The sequence below is a fragment of the Dreissena polymorpha genome, chromosome 4, assembly GCF_020536995.1.
Source record: "Dreissena polymorpha isolate Duluth1 chromosome 4, UMN_Dpol_1.0, whole genome shotgun sequence".
In the NCBI taxonomy this organism is placed as follows: domain Eukaryota; kingdom Metazoa; phylum Mollusca; class Bivalvia; order Myida; family Dreissenidae; genus Dreissena; species Dreissena polymorpha.
This window is the reverse complement of record NC_068358.1, coordinates 86046094-86063593: the sequence shown is the minus strand read 5'-3', so window position 1 is coordinate 86063593 and position 17500 is coordinate 86046094. Positions and strand designations below refer to the sequence as shown.

At 35.3% G+C, this 17500-nt stretch overlaps 1 protein-coding gene and 1 long non-coding RNA gene across 2 annotated transcripts; both read left to right on the top strand.

The window, feature by feature from the left end:
• Nucleotides 1-2078: 2078 nt before the first annotated feature.
• On the top strand, nucleotides 2079-6785 carry LOC127879076 (uncharacterized). The gene is made up of 3 exons (XM_052425671.1): nucleotides 2079-2405; nucleotides 3322-3381; nucleotides 6285-6785. The coding sequence occupies exons 1-3, from the start codon at nucleotides 2151-2153 to the stop codon at nucleotides 6555-6557; spliced, it is 588 nt and encodes a 195-aa protein (XP_052281631.1). The 5' UTR covers nucleotides 2079-2150; the 3' UTR covers nucleotides 6558-6785.
• A 6380-nt stretch (nucleotides 6786-13165) lies between these two features.
• Nucleotides 13166-14896, top strand: LOC127880338 (uncharacterized). Its single transcript, XR_008049530.1, has 3 exons — nucleotides 13166-13261; nucleotides 14027-14157; nucleotides 14625-14896. It is a non-coding gene; the product is annotated as an uncharacterized LOC127880338 (long non-coding RNA).
• The last annotated feature ends 2604 nt before the right edge of the window (nucleotides 14897-17500 follow it).

Genomic DNA, 17500 nt, shown 5'->3' with positions numbered 1-17500 from the left:
TAGACCAGTCAGCCTGCGCATCTCTCAGTCTGGTCAGGAGATACATAATGAGACCATAACACATTGAGTGATTTTGTAGCGAACAGTGTCGCCTCTTACCAGACTGCGCAAATGCACAGGTTGGACCTAAGCTATACTGGCCGAAACGCATAAGACCCATTTTTGCATGACGCAGCTATAAAAGTGCGATTTAAATATGACGAACGAACTGCGTGTAAATCAAATATTAACATACAATATTTCGATGGCGAAGAAATACACTCATAGTCAGTCATGTGAGGACACATATGATGTGCACTCCCGTAGTGTATTTTTTATCTGTTTACACTAATGTGTGGTTTGAAAATGAAAACACACATTGCATGCGGTGAATATGCGACTAACAAGTAAAAAAACACAATAGTTAAACTTTTGTTTTCAATTAAATTATTGAGAAACGTAAATTGCAAACTTTATTTCAAAGACAGCATTTACGTCGACTACCTTTTTAAAAGATATTTCTTGATATATTTAGTTGTTGTTTTTTTTAATTCGGTTTTAGCGATTATAAAGCATTTTTGTTGTTGTCTATAGTATACATGGAGTAATTGGTGAACTCATGTTCAACGTTTTATAAATTGAGAACTGTGAATATAAACAAACTTAACCCTCTACTATTGCGTTGTTAGCGCCCGTGAATACAAAAGATCGCCGCTATATGTTGAGGACAAGAAAACGTTTCCCAGACATATCAACTTTAACCCCGCTGTAGTAGCATGAACAATAAACGAGGTTACCAAACATCCCACTATATTTGTTTATCAGCAGCAGATTTATTTTCCCGCATCTAGTTATAGCCTCAGAATATGAATGACCTGTGCTGAGCAACAATACTACGTCATTAAGACGTAGCTGATAGTGGACTATTTGAATCATTCACAAGATAAGTATTGATGCAAAGCATCAAAGGGCGGCGGGAATTTCAGTGTAAAAGGCACTCAATGAAGTTACATGGAACGATTTTTTTCTACTGTCAATATTAATATATTGGCCGATTATTTTAAACAAAATAGAAAAAGATAATGGTAGCCATTATCTATGATTTTGTGTTGTAACCTCCAAATATTTCATAGTTCATTTTATTTACATTGGTTTCCTTTTTTTACTGACATCCGTGTGCAGTTTTCATTAATGGAACAGAACTATGTAGGTTTTAAAAAATCTGCTTCATCTTGTAGGCGTAATTTCATATTTTTCTCAACTTCAAGGGGAGATGATTCTGAACTTATTCTTACGTTGCTCATTTACGATAGGGGATGAGTACTCATTGATATGAAAACACTGTAAAAGTTTTAATGTGTAAACAAACCCCCGCCCCACCCCACCCTCTCTCACATATATTTCATGGCTATTTGAATCATTCATAAACTTTCTCTTCCGCGACACATATAATTCAAACATTGTTTATTGATTATTCTATGTAAGCTCCGTTCAAAAATATTCAAGACACGATATTTACATTATGTTTCTATTTGTGAATATATATAGTTGAAGAACTCAAACATCTTGCATAACTTATACAACTCGTTCTCGTGCGGATGCGGCAGATGCGGCGGATATCCAGCTTAACTTAGTTAAGAGCAGACCGACTTGCAACGCGTAGTACTGACCTTAGTTGTTCGCAAGCGAACATCTAATTTTGAAAGATATTTCGTACATAGTGAGCAAAATCAAACACGCCACCACTGAACCAAATAAGCTGTTAAATATAAGATAAATCGCACATAAAGCCTATGTTAGAAAAACACATATATACAATTTGAGAGAAGTATACCCTTTATTGTATTTAAATTTTAAAAAAGTAAGGCATGTATTATGAATACCCTTTTTGGTCATCTGGGGTGACACGTTACGCCTGTATCCCACCCCATTAAATTGACCCCTCTTAAGAGAAAGTATTATTTAGCCTTTTTATCCATCATAACATAAACTTAATTTCAACATGTTTTTAACTATAAAGGTAAAAAAACAACGTCAAATTGATTTTATTTTACTATCCGAATACAGTACGTCATAGATACACGACGTTATGACGTAATTGACGTTGTTTCCATATTAATCCAGTGACTTAACAGCGCTGTCGCTTTATTTCGCTGCAATTCTAGTTTAAAATGCCTACACTGAATGAGATTAAAGATCTTGTGATCAAATACGTAATGTTTTGTGTGACGGTTCCGCCGCGACGTAGACGGGGCTCTGCCATTGTTATCCCAGGCAACTTTGCCGTGCCCCTTGCCGTGCCCGTTGCAGTGCCCTTTGCAGTGCCCATTTCACTTCCAGCTGCTCCTGTTTTGGCCCCTGCTGCAGCCGGAATTATGCGGCCTCTACTGTACTTTAACCCCGGGGCCGGGGGCGACTGCATTGATGTAAGTATAACTATAGAAACCCTCTGTATAATACTTAGATAGAGGCGTGATGGTCATGGAGCCTCCTGCATTATCTGCTCATGGAAAATGTTGAACATGAGAGAGCAGAAATCCCTGACGGACGTCCATCGGTGTCCCGAAGAAGACCTTTGATGTCCGTTGGGAAGTACGGTGCTGCTGGCTAGATTTCTTTAATGACTTCCACCAGCCCTTCGTCAATGTTGAATCTCATAACATTCCATACGCCACTATGTCACAAGTGTTCGAAAGCTTTCTTAAAGTCAATGAAGTTGTGAACGAGCTTACATTGGTGTTGCAGAATTATGTGCGGAATGCATTTCTATCATTTCGCAAAATGTGTCAAAAACTGTGCCACTAACAAAGTGTATGAACAATAGACCACTTATTTATAATGCCCATTGTTTGGTTTGTAAAAGCTTAAAAAATGCACTATAGACTCAAATTTCGAAGATTTATGTATGTTTCTTTTGTGGCACTGCTGACATTGGTAGGAATATTGTCAGGGACACATATAGCGTCCGTGTATGTATGTTACTTTTTCAAGCTGTTTTTTGTTATTCCTGTGTATTTGTTTAGCCATTTGTAACTATTTTTTACTAAATGAGCCGTGTTCTGAGAAAACAGGGCTTAATGCATGTGCGTAAAGTGTCGTCCCTGATTAGCCTGTGCAGTCCGCACAGGTTAATCAGGGACGACACTTTCCGCTTTAACTTGATTTTTGGTAAGGAGGTACTTCCTTTTAACTAAAAATACCATAAAAGTGGAAAGTGTCGTCCCTGATTAGCCTGTGCGGACTGCACAAGCTAATCTGGGACGAAACTTTACGCACATGCAGTATGCCCAGTTTTCTCAGAACACGACTCAAATGAACTACACTGGTGTCGCTTTTTTTCAGGTGGACATAGATTTCGAATTCGAAATGGAACCCAGGCGAAGAATTCCACACAGACTAAGAGTAAAAATTATCACATTATAACCGGCCGTTAACAATTTGTTCATTGAGGCCACATTTAATTGATTAAATGTTCGATGGATTTCCCTCGCCTAAAAATCGTAAAACGAAATAAAAATATTTTTATTTTTATTTTGCGCCCGCAGCAACAATTTGTGCTCCGCACATATTCGTTCAATGATTTAGTTTAAAGGCCCTATAAAGGTGACCAATCCAATTATTGTGCATATAAACTGGTCTAGTTTTTACCGGATTTCAGTTACTCTTGCATAAAAATGCTTATAACCCAGCTTAGGTGAAACGTTGTCAAGAATTATGGAAGAAATACCCGTTTTATAATTGGAAGAAATGTTTACAACTTTGCAACTAACATGGTGTGTAGCCTTAAAGCGGTGACGTATGCTAAAAATAGCCGAAAGAAAATTCAATTGTAATTCTATGTTAAACAACTTTTTTTATCAGCAGAAAGTAACATATTAGATCACTAAAAACGTTTTAACCATTTAGAAAAGACCTACTTTGTGAGCGATACCGGAAAAAGTTGAAAATCAACGATATATTTTTGGTGACCTGAGTCACTTTCACTTTCACTTTCCCAAGTAAACAGCGATGTAAATAAACTGATTGTTTGTAAACACAATTGACTTGGAGTACACTGTATTTTGAGCTCAAAACAAGATCAACTTATGTTGTATTGCTCATTTTTTATGGTAATGTCCAAAAGCATATATATATTGTTTTTGTATAACCTTTACAAATAATATATGAAAAAAAATATTTAAAAATCGGTAAACAATTACGGATCGTCACCTTTATAGGGCCTTTAATTTAGTCTACGTATTTTATTATATAGACAATCGCACATTCTCGGCCCTTTCCGTCGAACATCGGATAAGTATTGATAATCTGCGAGGGGTACCGAATGCTATATATATTATTATAACGCTTTCCAATATTGATTGGTTTATGGCGGCGTCCGTCTGCCTCGTTGTGTCCGCGAAAAATGTTAATGGAAACGTAATTTTTCCGCCGTTGGTTGCAATCAATCATCGCATTACTGATAATTTCCGTGCTTTGTTCCTAACAGCAGCATCTGCATCGGGATGCATCATCTTTGGAACTCCTGACAGTTTGTTAGATGACAACGATGCATATGTTGCAAATTTGTATTTAAAATATTTCATAGTCAGACCAATTTGTGTGTCTTGTCGACATTCTTGAAAAGAGGCAAAAACTTGGGGCGCGAAGAAGTTTGTTAAAAAGCAAAAAGTCAACTCATTCAGGCCTTCAACCATTCCTACTTTGTTTTGGTTTGAAAATGACACCAAAGCAAAATTATGTTCATATGTCTATGATGTATTAGTGTTTACATGTTGTGATTGAAAATGAAAAATCATGGATTGGATTAAACAACAAATGCTTTAACTTTTAAAATATAAGTGTTTAGTCTTTACCAGTTTTACTTTTATTTCTACAGATTTTATTTGTTTTGCCTTGAGATTTACGCTGATTCTAGCGATGGTTGTTTCTTGCTTGGAAAAATATGTTGTTTTTTATCCCCCGTTATTTGGCGGATTTCATTGAAACTTGGTATGAGTATATATATGGATAAGAGGATGATGCACGCCAAATGGCATCGTACACCATCTGCTAATAACGGAGTTATGGCCCTTTGTATCCTAAGATAATGCTTTTTTGTGCCCGGAGCCATATCTTGGTGATTTGGCGGATTTCATTGAAACTTGGGTATAAATATGGATAAGAGAAAGATGCACGTTGGCGTTGTCCATCCGTCCAGAAAACTTTTGTGTCAAGAAGTATATTGGAGGGGGATATCAATTCAACAAATTTGCTTGTTTAAATTGATTTAATTAAAAAAATATTGTTGTACTGCTATTGTTATAAATATATATATTATTACTAGTCATTATACTAGAATGTATACTAGTCTATTTTGCACTCAAATTAGACCAATATATGTGCTTGTTAAAATATAGTATCAATCAATATAAACAATATTTGTTTTTTTGAATTTTCGCTTTTCGCTCGCCTGCGATTTAAAAAAATGGAATAAAAGTCAATTTATTTTTATTTCGCTCGCTCGCTCAATTTCTGGTTGGCTAAAGTCCGTAGAACACATCATCAATTTGTTGTGGCCTTAATGTTTATTTATACTTATGACTATAACATCGTGTATTTTGCAACCGATAATATTAGGTACATAGTAGTTTGTATTGGAAATGATTTACAGTATGTTAACTGATTTCGAACTTATCTATATTGTTAAACTAGAAAAGTTTCAAACAAATGTGCTAAAGTTAGAAAACCAATCGGCGATAAGCCTACTGCCATGAAATTTTACCCTAACTAACAAGTTAAGGCTTCAGGGGTTTCGCTGTCGATCGCCACTGTCGCTAATGGTGCTAAACTTTTAAAAGTGGCTCCAATATTTTTAAAGTGGCGAATAAAAAAAAATCGGTAAAATCATATCAGAAAAAAATGTACTGCGCGTCAAAAGCACGCGACCGAGCATAAGCGGCCACCGTCCGTCAGTTGTAAATATTGATTTACGACGATGTAAGCGACCTACAGGGCAGAGTGCAAAGGCTTTATGTATTTTTTTACTTTCTACTACGTCAAATGCGGAAATATTGATTAAAACACGGAATTTTAGACATATCTGAACAGTTCATCTTATATCCGCACAAATACTAGTAAATTACTTAATACCATATAATAAAATGTTGATTGAACAATACTGTTAATGAACACACGTGCAATTTAGGGTAAATGAAAGCAAGTGGAACCGCATATGAGCGTCTTACACACCATTGTCATAAAATTCAGTGAGACTTAAGTCATGGATGTAAATTTGAACAATATAATATATACCTGTGTAATTACAGCACCTGTCTGGAGAACAGAGAACTGTATATCCGGAATATCTCCGCTATGTCCGCCGCCTAACCACCTCGATGGAAGACAACGTCATCTCAGAGAGCGTCTGCCTTATTATTACGATGACAAGGGCGAGAAAGCTACGGGGTCGCCTTGATTGCCAATCATTGAATACACAATATAAAAAAAATCTGCGTTTTCTTTGTAATGATTTAATTTTGGGTTTAAGACAATTGTTCATTATAAAAGACGAAGCAATTTTACCTGCTCGAACATTATGATTGGATTGTGTGCTTTCAACAAAGCCTTAATGTAAGCCATATAGTCCAGATAATCAATTGAAAGGTTGTATGACAAACTGTATTGTGGCCAGTTCTTACTTTGCTTTTTCCTTTACATTTAATTTATAATTCCATATTTAGTAGACATTGATCGGCAACCGTCGTTAAATCTGCTAAATCGAATATATTAAAAATCCTATTGCCTCAGCTATTGTTTTTGTTTGAATATGCGACCGGTCAGACATATTCTAATACAAATAGGTTACATAACATTTACGGAAATGTTTTAGGACTTTAGGACTTAGTGTTAAAACACACAGCTTTATTGCAGACTGCCAAGAAACACATCAAGTAACAGAAACAGAAACATTAATTCAAATAAAGTATCAAACATATCACAATACTGAAAAAAGTTATTCAGATTTGTTTTGAATATTCATGGTTATTTTCAATCCAATCCAATCTTTATTAATACATGTATTAAGAGACCTGATTTACGCGTTCAAACGTTGCGAATATGTTTCTGTTTCCAAAGTCGTTTATAACAAATCCGACTTGATGTTAAAATTGTATGTCAGTCTGTCTGTCTGATGTTAAATGATGATTTAAATATAAATCAGCGGCTAAACTTTACAAATTAATATAATGCAATTACACAATATTTTCACAGAAAGAGCGCACTTATTGTCGTTGGTTCTCATCTTCGTATACTGGTATGATTGTAACTGTCGTAAATTTACGCTTGATTGCAGGAACCGTAATCAAGCCATAGATGGCAACGGATGGAACTTCGGCGTGAATATTACTTTTATAAAACGCCATTTATGTTCTGTTTATAATGATGTAATTTTTAAGATAATTATTAGACTTCCAAGATTATAGGTGGCAAAAATGTTGATCACAATAAATATTGTGTTAAATCATGTGTCTAGTTTAAAGTGCTACGTATAGCTGTGCGTTTGGACATGCTATGGTTTTGGATAACATCGCATGATCGTTGAAAACAGACATCGACATAGTTTACTCAATATTTTCCCACTGATTCCGTTCAAATGCTCGAGTGAAAGAAAAAAATATATTGCAATTTAAGGCTTTTTAAGTATTTTGCACGTGACACTGTGTAACCGTGGTCTCAATGGTAGACCCGCTGTGATGAATTTGGCTTATTTTGGTTTGGAAAAAAAGTGTTTCGTTATACAATTTATCATATTACGTGTAGCTACTAATATTGCGACATATATTCTCACGTACAAAGCGCTGCTGCTTATGGCGTTATTAATGTTATTTGTATGAACACATGAATGTCTGGACGTGAACGAAAAAAGTAACGAGGCTCGGTCGATATGTCAACGTCAATTAGTATTGCATGTTTAAGTCAGAAAAACATTAAAAAAAATATAAAAGAACAAGCTGTCGCACTCTACTTTCAACACAATTAATAAATCTGACACTAGGATTTGTCAAAACACATATCCACTGTATGTCCATTGTATTTATCACTAGATTTTTCCGGGATGTGTAGCTGGCTCACTCTTGACCAATCATAATTCATGCAATATTTAAAGCTGATTGCTGATTTTTCGAATCATGGAAATACCAAAATTCTGTAAATGTTAAACAGAAAGCAACAAGACGCGTCTCATCAGTGTATGCGCTGTTTGCTTAAAGGAATTTCTGTAAAATATATTCTAAATATAAAAATACATATACTAGACATCCCTAATTTTAGAATTAAATTGATCCAATTTAGACGGATAAGAGAGTCCACTAGGCATAAATGGGTTAAGTATGCGGTGCACGCATTTGACGTGGTTTATACCCTAAATGGTATTGACCATTCCATATCTATGGCTTCAGTTTTTATATTTTTAAATTAACCATCGTATTGTATCATGTATTGTCATGCGCTATTGATCATTCGCTTTAGATAAAAGACTATCGGAAAAGAATAAAGCTCCTGATAAGGTTTCTGGAGTGACTTTATTTCTGTTTGTTGACCAATCATAGATAATGCAAAGAAAGAATTACACTTAACCTTCACAAAGAGTTGAAAACACGTCAACAATCATTACATCGTAAGCTATTAATAATGCCATAAAACACAGCAAGCAATCAGAATGATTTGTACCGGCCGATATCAGCAGCATAAATACTTGAAGAAAAAGACTCTTAACACTTAAACAGGACATACTTGTTTGAAACTATCGCAAGTATTTTACAGAACCTTATATAACATTTGTTATAAATAAGTGCCGTAATGACAGTAATCGGGTGTTAAACAATCCCCTTTTGTCAGCATGTTACCATGATGTGAGTTATGTATGAAAATGATGTTTTTGTTTTGTTCGCTGTTCAATTTTTTGCCGGCAAAACAGAGAATTTTTCCGCAATCTCTACTCGATTAACATTTATCAGGTACTCGTTTTCGATAAGTATGCATCTAATTAGGAGAAATTACAAACTTGAAGACAATGTGTCACGCCGAATGTAGTGCAAACCGACAAGACACGCAAATAATTATTGTACGAATTCCTTCGTGGCCAGTTTGATTTATGGTGTGATACGCAATTTGCGTATGCGTGTCGTTTTAAATCGATTGCATGTGCTCATATTATCCATTCTTTACAAATGAAGAGACCTTTCATATTTAAAAAAGTATGGTGTTTAATTTCTTAAACTGATCTTTGACTAACCGACATGTTTTGTGTTCGAGCTTACCATCTCGCTTGGTGAACCATTTATACAGTGTTCGTTATTTTAAATTCGTGTTCATTCTTGAAAAAAATGAAATTGCAGACAGTCCCCTTAATATTGTGGTTTGATTGACCTTAGACCTTCCATCAGGTCCATGCAGGCGACATCTCGTCAACGTAATGCATACTTTGGAACAAAGTGTTAAGTGGAGTGATGTGACAAAACACCTTGTTTAAGAACGACTGTCACGTTTGACCTACTGGTTTCGGTCTTGGAAATATTCACGTCTGCGTATTGTTGAAACAGCAAATATAGTACTGTTATTTTACAATCGCTTGAGAAAAGGACCACAATGGAAATAAGGGCTTGCTCTTTTTTGTGTTATCCTTGGTTTGGTGAGCATGGCATAGTTTATTGTACATGATATAGTTTTTAATAATTGCTTATTATTTTATTCTATGCTATGTTGTGAAATGTGTATATGCTTCCTATGCCGAAATAAATCTATCTATCTATCTATCTATCTATCTATCTATCTATCTATCTATCTATCTATCTATCTATCTATCTATCTATCTATCTATCTATCTATCTATCTATCTATCTATCTATCTATCTATCTATCTATCTATCTATCTATCTATCTATCTATCTATCTATCTATCTATCTATCTATCTATCTATCTATCTATCTATCTATCTATCTATCTATCTATCTATCTATCTATCTATCTATCTATCTATCGATCTATCTATCTAGCTATCTATCTATCTATCTATCTATCTATCTATCTATCTATCTATCTATCTATCTATCTATCTATCTATCTATCTATCTATCTATCTATCTATCTATCTATCTATCTATCTATCTATCTATCTATCTATCTATCTATCTATCTAGCGAGCGATGTGCTATCTATCTAGCGATCTTATCTTGCTATCTATCTCGAATCTATCTAGCGAGTAGCTATCTGAGCGATCGATGATCGAGTCTATCTATTCTATCTATAGATCTAGCTATCGATCGATCTATCTTATCTATCTAGCTAGCGATCTATCTAGCTTGATCTATCTATCTATCTAGTATGCGAGCATATCGATCTATCTATATATCTATCTATCTATCTATCTATCTATCTATCTATCTATCTATCTATCTATCTAAATAACAAAGTACCAAAAAACTCCGTCAACCAATTCAATGTGAGATATCTCAAACACCAGTGGACCCTGGAGATACTTATACATGTACATGTATTCACCTGAGAATTTACAGTTCATCGAATAATAATTTAAACCTCTGGTTTGGGGATACTTTTGACGAAAGGCCCATATTATGAATGTATCTCGCTATGTAAGCCTATATTAAACAATTTACATCACAACTCGGGTGTGGATAATTTTGACCTTATTAGCATTGTTTGAACAAACTTAGCAGAAGGCCACTTAGTGACGATACATGTTCATTCCAATATTACATCTATGTGTAAACATTATTTTACCGAATGTTTATATTCAAGTTTTGACTTCTGGTGCGTGGTCAGCTTTGACCCAAGGGACATTATATGTGTCTTGTTCTGAGAAAACTGAGCATAATGCATGTGCGTAAAGTGTCGTCCCAGATTAGCCTGTGCAGTCCGCAAAGGATAATCAAGAACGACACTTTCCGCTTACACTAGATTTTCGGTGAAAAGGGACTTCATTTAAACGAACAATACCAATTAAGCTGACAGTGTCGTCCCTGATTAGCCTGTGCAGTCCGCACAGGCTAATCAGGGACGACACTTTCCGCTTAAACTAAATTTTCGGTCAAAATGGACTTCCTTTAAACGAAAAATACCAATAAGCGGAAAGTGTCGTCCCTGATTAGCCTGTGCGGACTGCACAGGCTAATCTGGGACGACACTTTACGCACATGCATTTTGCCCAATTTTCTCAGAACACGACGTTATATGAACCAGCTTGGTAGATGACCTCTAGATGATTCTTTTACCAATAATGAAAGCAATTAGTACCGGTAGTATGGGTTGAGGATTTCTGTATTTAAGTCATTATAAAACTGTTGACCCATGAAGTAAGACTGGTATTAAAGCCCACAGGCTTTAGTCTTATAAATAATGTAGGGAACCTCTGAATAATGCTACGGACCTTCCTTTTAAGTACCACAAACTGTTTTAACTACTTAATTGTTGCCCAGTAGGGCCAAGGAAGACAACCTTCACAACTAGTGCGCCCTGCTTTAGTCCCTTGACGGACGAAAGAGACCAACTTTATTAGTCCAGTGACTCGAACACCGGTCACATTTCAACCAATTTGAGCATGTGTACATAGTCCACATAATCCCCATAGGTCTGCAAACAAATGAGCGCTAGATTGTTGAATTTTTACAATTTGTCCATTGAATTGTTTGTGAAAGAGTGGAATGAGTGTCAAAAACACCTAGAACTGCAACAAAACGGAAGCCATAATACATTTTGATAAGAAGTTCATCCCCTTATCCTAATATTTGAATAGAAAAGAGAGTTTTTTTATAACTTTTTCTCGATGCAGTGTCCAGACGTCCTCTACGGATGAGAAAAACAACACTCACGTACAGTTTTCAATTATGAGATAAATGGAAGACAGACAAGAGCAATTGTCAGGCTAATAACTTTTTATGGAGTGGATTTTGACTGTCAATTAAAATAAAAAATTATGTCCGCACTGACAACGTATTTGAAGTCCAACCTTATGTTGATATATTTATGCATCTGGTAGAAAATTTAATCGATTAAAGTATGTTCTTGAATGCAATTTGAATATTTCTTGAATATAATCAACGTTGTTGACTAATGTATGATGTGTAAGTATTGCAATATATTTTTTGTGCACAAATATATGAACACATAATAATTAACTTACGAGACTCAATACGAATTTTTGATCGAGTTTTTTCCTGTCGAATTGGGGGATCATATGAGTATCAAATATACTTCATTTGAAGATATATTACGACGACTTTTAATGCTTTTCATCAAGCATTTACTTGTTGTTGTTTTTGGAACAGAAATACAACATTTGATTAAACATCCGGGAATGTCGTACCGAATTAAAAAAAGCAGATGTTTATAACAGTACGGTGGTCGGAGTGCGCACAAATTAAAATCCGAAAACAGAGCGCTCCGTTCAACCAACATAATAGTGTATCATGTCGAAGATGTTAATTCCCATATCGAAAATAAAAATAAAACTCAATGCAATGTGTCTTTTTTTATCATGTCTGCCCTAGCAACCCCTGGAGGCATTATCGAGCAAATGCGTGTCTTAAAGACTGTATCAATATAATATATTTACTATATGCATATAAACTTCAACAGATGGAATATGAATTGATTGAATATATTAAGATGAAAATTACTGTCGAAATGACCCGATAATGCCCCTTAATGATATGCATAAGAATCGGTAATGTGTATCTGATAGTGGCACCGTACGCTTAAGTACGTATGTGACCCTTGTTTTATCTTAACTCTTTCAGTGCTGGAACAGAATTTTGAAGGCCTTTGCAAACAGTTTGGATCAAGATGAGACACCACAGAACGTGGCGTCTCATCAGGATCCAAACTGTTTGCTATTCTGATAGTATTCTTTGGAAAAAAATCGAAGAAAATGCTAATTTTAGAAATTCAGCAGACGACATTTTAGCAGACGACAAATTTCCCAGCATGCAAAGGGTTAAAAACAAAGACCTTCCTCGAGGGTTTGGTATTAGTCTTACCTAACTTTACTGAAGTTATCTTCAAACTTAAATTACAGGCGGTCTATCACGGACGCGACTTGGAAAACAACCGCCCAAATAAACTAAACCAGGATTTTCAAGAACGGCTAAACAATCTTAAATCACACTCCTTGTTTTATAGTAACTGTTGTGTATTTAAGGCACTGGCGAAAAAAGGGGTGAAGTCATTTTACTTCTCACCATCTTAATTAAAACATTGCTTCGGAAAAGCAATAATGCAAATGAAAAGGTAATACTATTTTGTTGTTGTGGTTGTTGTTGTGGTTGTTGTTGTTGCTGTTATTATTATTATTAGTAGTATTATTGTTGTTATTATTATTATTGTTATAATTATTATTCTTCTTCTTCTTATTATTATTATTATTATTATTATTAGTAGTAGTAGTAGTAGTAGTAGTAGTAGTAGTAGTAGTAGTAGAAGTAGTAGTAGTAGTAGAAGTAGTAGTAGTAGTAGTAGTAGTAGTAGTAGTTGTTGTAGTAGTAGTAGTAGTAGTAGTAGTAGTAGTAGTAGTAGTAGTAGTAGTAGTAGTAGAAGAAGTAGTAGTAGTAGTAGTAGTAGTAGTAGTAGTAGTAGTAGTAGTAGTAGTAGTAGTAGTTTTAGTATTATTATTATTATTATTATTATTATTACCGTTTCTACTGTTGATATTGATGGTGTTGGTGTTAATTCTGTTCTGATAATGATGACGATGCAATGACCATGATGGTGGTGATGAGGAAGAGGACGAAGAGGTTATAGTGATTTTTTGTCGATTTTTTCGTTAACCCTCTGCATGCTAGGAAATTTGTTGTCTGCTAAAATGTCGTCTGCTGAATTTCTAAAATAAGCATTTTCTTCATTTTGTTTTCATCTGGATGCAAACTGATTGCAAAGGCCTTCAAAATTCAGTTCCAGCACTGAAAGAGTTAACGTTGCTATGATAATAGACGATGATTATTGATAAACATTTGAATCAATTTATGTATGATGCCGGTAACCTCATGTCTGTTTCAGTGTCACAAAACTATATCTGTTACTGCTTACCTGCACGACATGCACGTGCAGCACGAGTCGTTTCCAATACATCGAGAACAACTTCGAACTGACGTCATGTCCACCCGACTGTCGGCACTTTCTCTCGGATTGTAAGAATGATATACAATTACTTAATGTTCAAACGTTTGGGAAAATGACACTGAACTGGTGGTAAAACACTAATCAACCGTTATTATCTTTTTAAACGGGTCAGCGCTGTGTGTACATTTGAATACATTATTCTTTTTTCCAAAGTCTACCGCATCCGGGATATGTGTATTGAAAGTGTTGAAAAACGTACGGTCAAAGAAAGTAGTTCCAATATGTGATGCGCCGTTCGAAAATAGGTGTTAACACATATGCGGCCCGCACAGTTCCAGAACATATAAGACCAGATAGTGCATTTTACGCAGTCTATTCCGGAGCTTTTCTCTCCGCTATACAATAATGGTTTCCTTGTCTTATAATAGGAATTATATTACAAAACATAACATCATACCTGTACAATTTTAATTTCAATTAACTGTTTGCAACCATTTTTTAAACCATCGTTTCATTATCTTTATTATATTTACAGTGGAATTTGACCAACTTGTTTTCTCCAGTCGAAAGGACATTGATGATTGTGAAAACATATGTTCACAAATCATGGCGAAAGAGACTTCTCTGATTTTGATCAACCAAGTCTGTCCGTCTGTCTGTATCACGTAAGAATATTCATAGTATACATAATTATTGGCACAGTGCATGTTATGACATTCAGTTCTACCAAATTAATATTGAAAGGAAAAAAATAATTAAAATGCATATCCAACGGAATAAACATTGCAGCGATAATTTGAGTTGCGCTCTGAGAAAACTGGGCATAATTCATGTGCGTAAAGTGTCGTCCCAGATTAGCATTTGCAGTCCGCACAGGCTAATCAGGGACGACACGTTCCGCTTGAATAGTAGTTTTAGTTTCAAGGAAGTCCCTCCTTACTCAAACTCACGTTTAGGCGGAAAGAGTCGTCCCTGATTTGTCTGTGCGGACTGCACAGGCTAATCTGGGACGACACTTTACGCACATGCATTAAGTCCGGTTTTCTCAGATCAAGGCTCATTTAATCCATAACGCGTCGTACTAGCGATTACCCGGTAACTTTGGTCAGATTGATGTAAATAATAGCTACATGTAGTGAAGACGTCAAACGAAAGGTGTGGCATCATACCACTATTTATAAAAATAAGTTAACCCTTTTTGAAACAGGTATAATTACAAAAGAATGCTATTTTGTATAAATGAACGAACAAATTGTTTTCCGTATTTTAAAAGGTCTCCCTGTGACCGAAATTTGAATATAAGAAATACATATGTTCCCGGTAAAAAATCGAGAGACATTTACACTCGTCTTTTGACTGACGATATATCAAAATACACAAAAATAGTAATTTATGTCGGAATAATGATGCAGCTTCCGGAACATCACGCAGTGTGTATGAAACGCTTCGCTCAACATTTAAGGCTCTACGTCACCAGTGCGCTGTATATTTATGCACTCTCTGCCCGCGAACGGACACGGACATCGGGCCGTTAAATGTAGAAATAAAGAAATTGTGTATGGAAACGGGTGCTGTTCTCATTGACTGCTACCATTCGTTCATTTACGCTGATAAAACCACAATTCGTCCGTTTAACTTCAAAGACGGTATACACCTGTGTCCAAAAGGCTCGAGTAAACTGGTTTCGACAATCAACACGGTAACTCCAATTGTGAAGTCCAAACATACGTCCGCGAGAGAATTAACACACAGAGTCGCCACTACACGTTACTCTCGACCACCATGGACAGGAGCGACATATGGCATTAGAGACCGTTTCCAGACCAACGGTCGCCTGTTTGGTAATAGAAACTTTTAGCTATGTGGACGATGGTCACCGTGCAGACGTTGCGGTTTAGCAAACCTCTCGGCAGAAGATTGCCGAAATCACAGATTATGGTAGGAAAACACTTACGGACATATCAACTCTGACTTATTTACTCATGAAATCCCATTTCTTAAACTTAACAATATATGTACTGAATGCAACAAAATAATTTGTGACTATAATATTCAACCTGACACTATTTTTGTTTTCTAAAAATACATGTACGTTGTATTGTAATTGCAATTATGATTCATACCAGTTTCTAAATGTTAGCAAAAACGTAGATTTATCGAAAATGCCTCCTCTCAAAACGAATAATGATTTCAAGGATAAATTTTTGATTCATAAAAACGTTTTTACTTTCAGCAAACAAGGTATTCATTTAGCAAGTTTGAATAGTCAACACATTCTTTCAAAGTTAGATGAACTCAAACTTATAATGGGAGAGCCAGGGTCAATTGATATATTTGGTTTGAGTGAAACGTTTTTAACAGGTTCAATTAATGATGCAGATCTATTAATTAACGACTTCGTTTTTGAACTTAAAGACAGGTCATAAAAGGCTGGTAGAGGAATCATTATATATCTCAAAAAGAACATAAGATATGTCCGTCGCTTTGATCTAGAATCATCGGACATTGAGACTATTTGGCTACAGGTAGCTATCGAAAATAATAAATCGCATCTTCTATACTTTATCTACCGTGCCCCAAACAGGCCCCATTCTTGGATAGATTCATTTGAGAAACAAATGGAATTTGCAGAATCATCTAATATGAATTGGTCAGCTATTGGCAATTTTAACATTGAATTTTCTTCACCTAATAAATTTAATAATACAAAATGGGCAAAAACTGTACTTGATTTCGGACTCACACAACTGGTTCAATATCCAACCAATGTAACAAAAACGTCATCAAAAATAATTGATCATGTATACACACCATCAATATCTTGCGTATCCGAAGTTAACGTTCCAGTAATAGGCCTCAGTGACCACTATCCAATCACGTGTACACTCCTTTGTAAACTTAAAAGTAAGTCTATATCTGAACATGGACAAATAACTTATAGATCGTTTAAACATTTTGATGAAACACTGTTTTTACAAGATCTAGGTCAATATGATATGAATATTATAGAAACTACCAATGATCCGAATTTGGCCCTAACGATTGTATACAATATATTAAATACAGTATTATCCCAGCATGCGCCAATTAAAAGTAAGTGTGTTAAGCGCATACATCAGCCTGGATGGTATTCAGATGAAATAAAACAGGCTAGATTAAACAGGGATACATTTAAGGCTTGCAACAACTTTAATCAGTATAAAATATGGAGAAACAAATGCAATTCCATAATTAGAAAAATAATAGAGCTTTTTCAATAAAGAAAGATATTCAACAATTGAGGCGATCTATCAAAAGCATATCAAATGATAGTGAAAATCAAAGAGCAATATTACCTTCTACATTGAACATAAACAATGTTAATGTTTGTGGGAGACAGCTTGTGGCTAATGAACTTAACAAACATTTTGT

Bases quoted from the DNA above. Each gene is read 5' to 3' on its own strand.
- LOC127879076 (XM_052425671.1), top strand. From the start codon at position 2,151: ATGCCTACACTGAATGAGATTAAAGATCTTGTGATCAAATACGTAATG. The intron at 2,406-3,321 runs GTAAGTATAACT...GCTTTTTTTCAG, and splicing joins CCGGGGGCGACTGCATTGAT to GTGGACATAGATTTCGAATT. The intron at 3,382-6,284 runs GTAAAAATTATC...GTGTAATTACAG, and splicing joins GAATTCCACACAGACTAAGA to CACCTGTCTGGAGAACAGAG.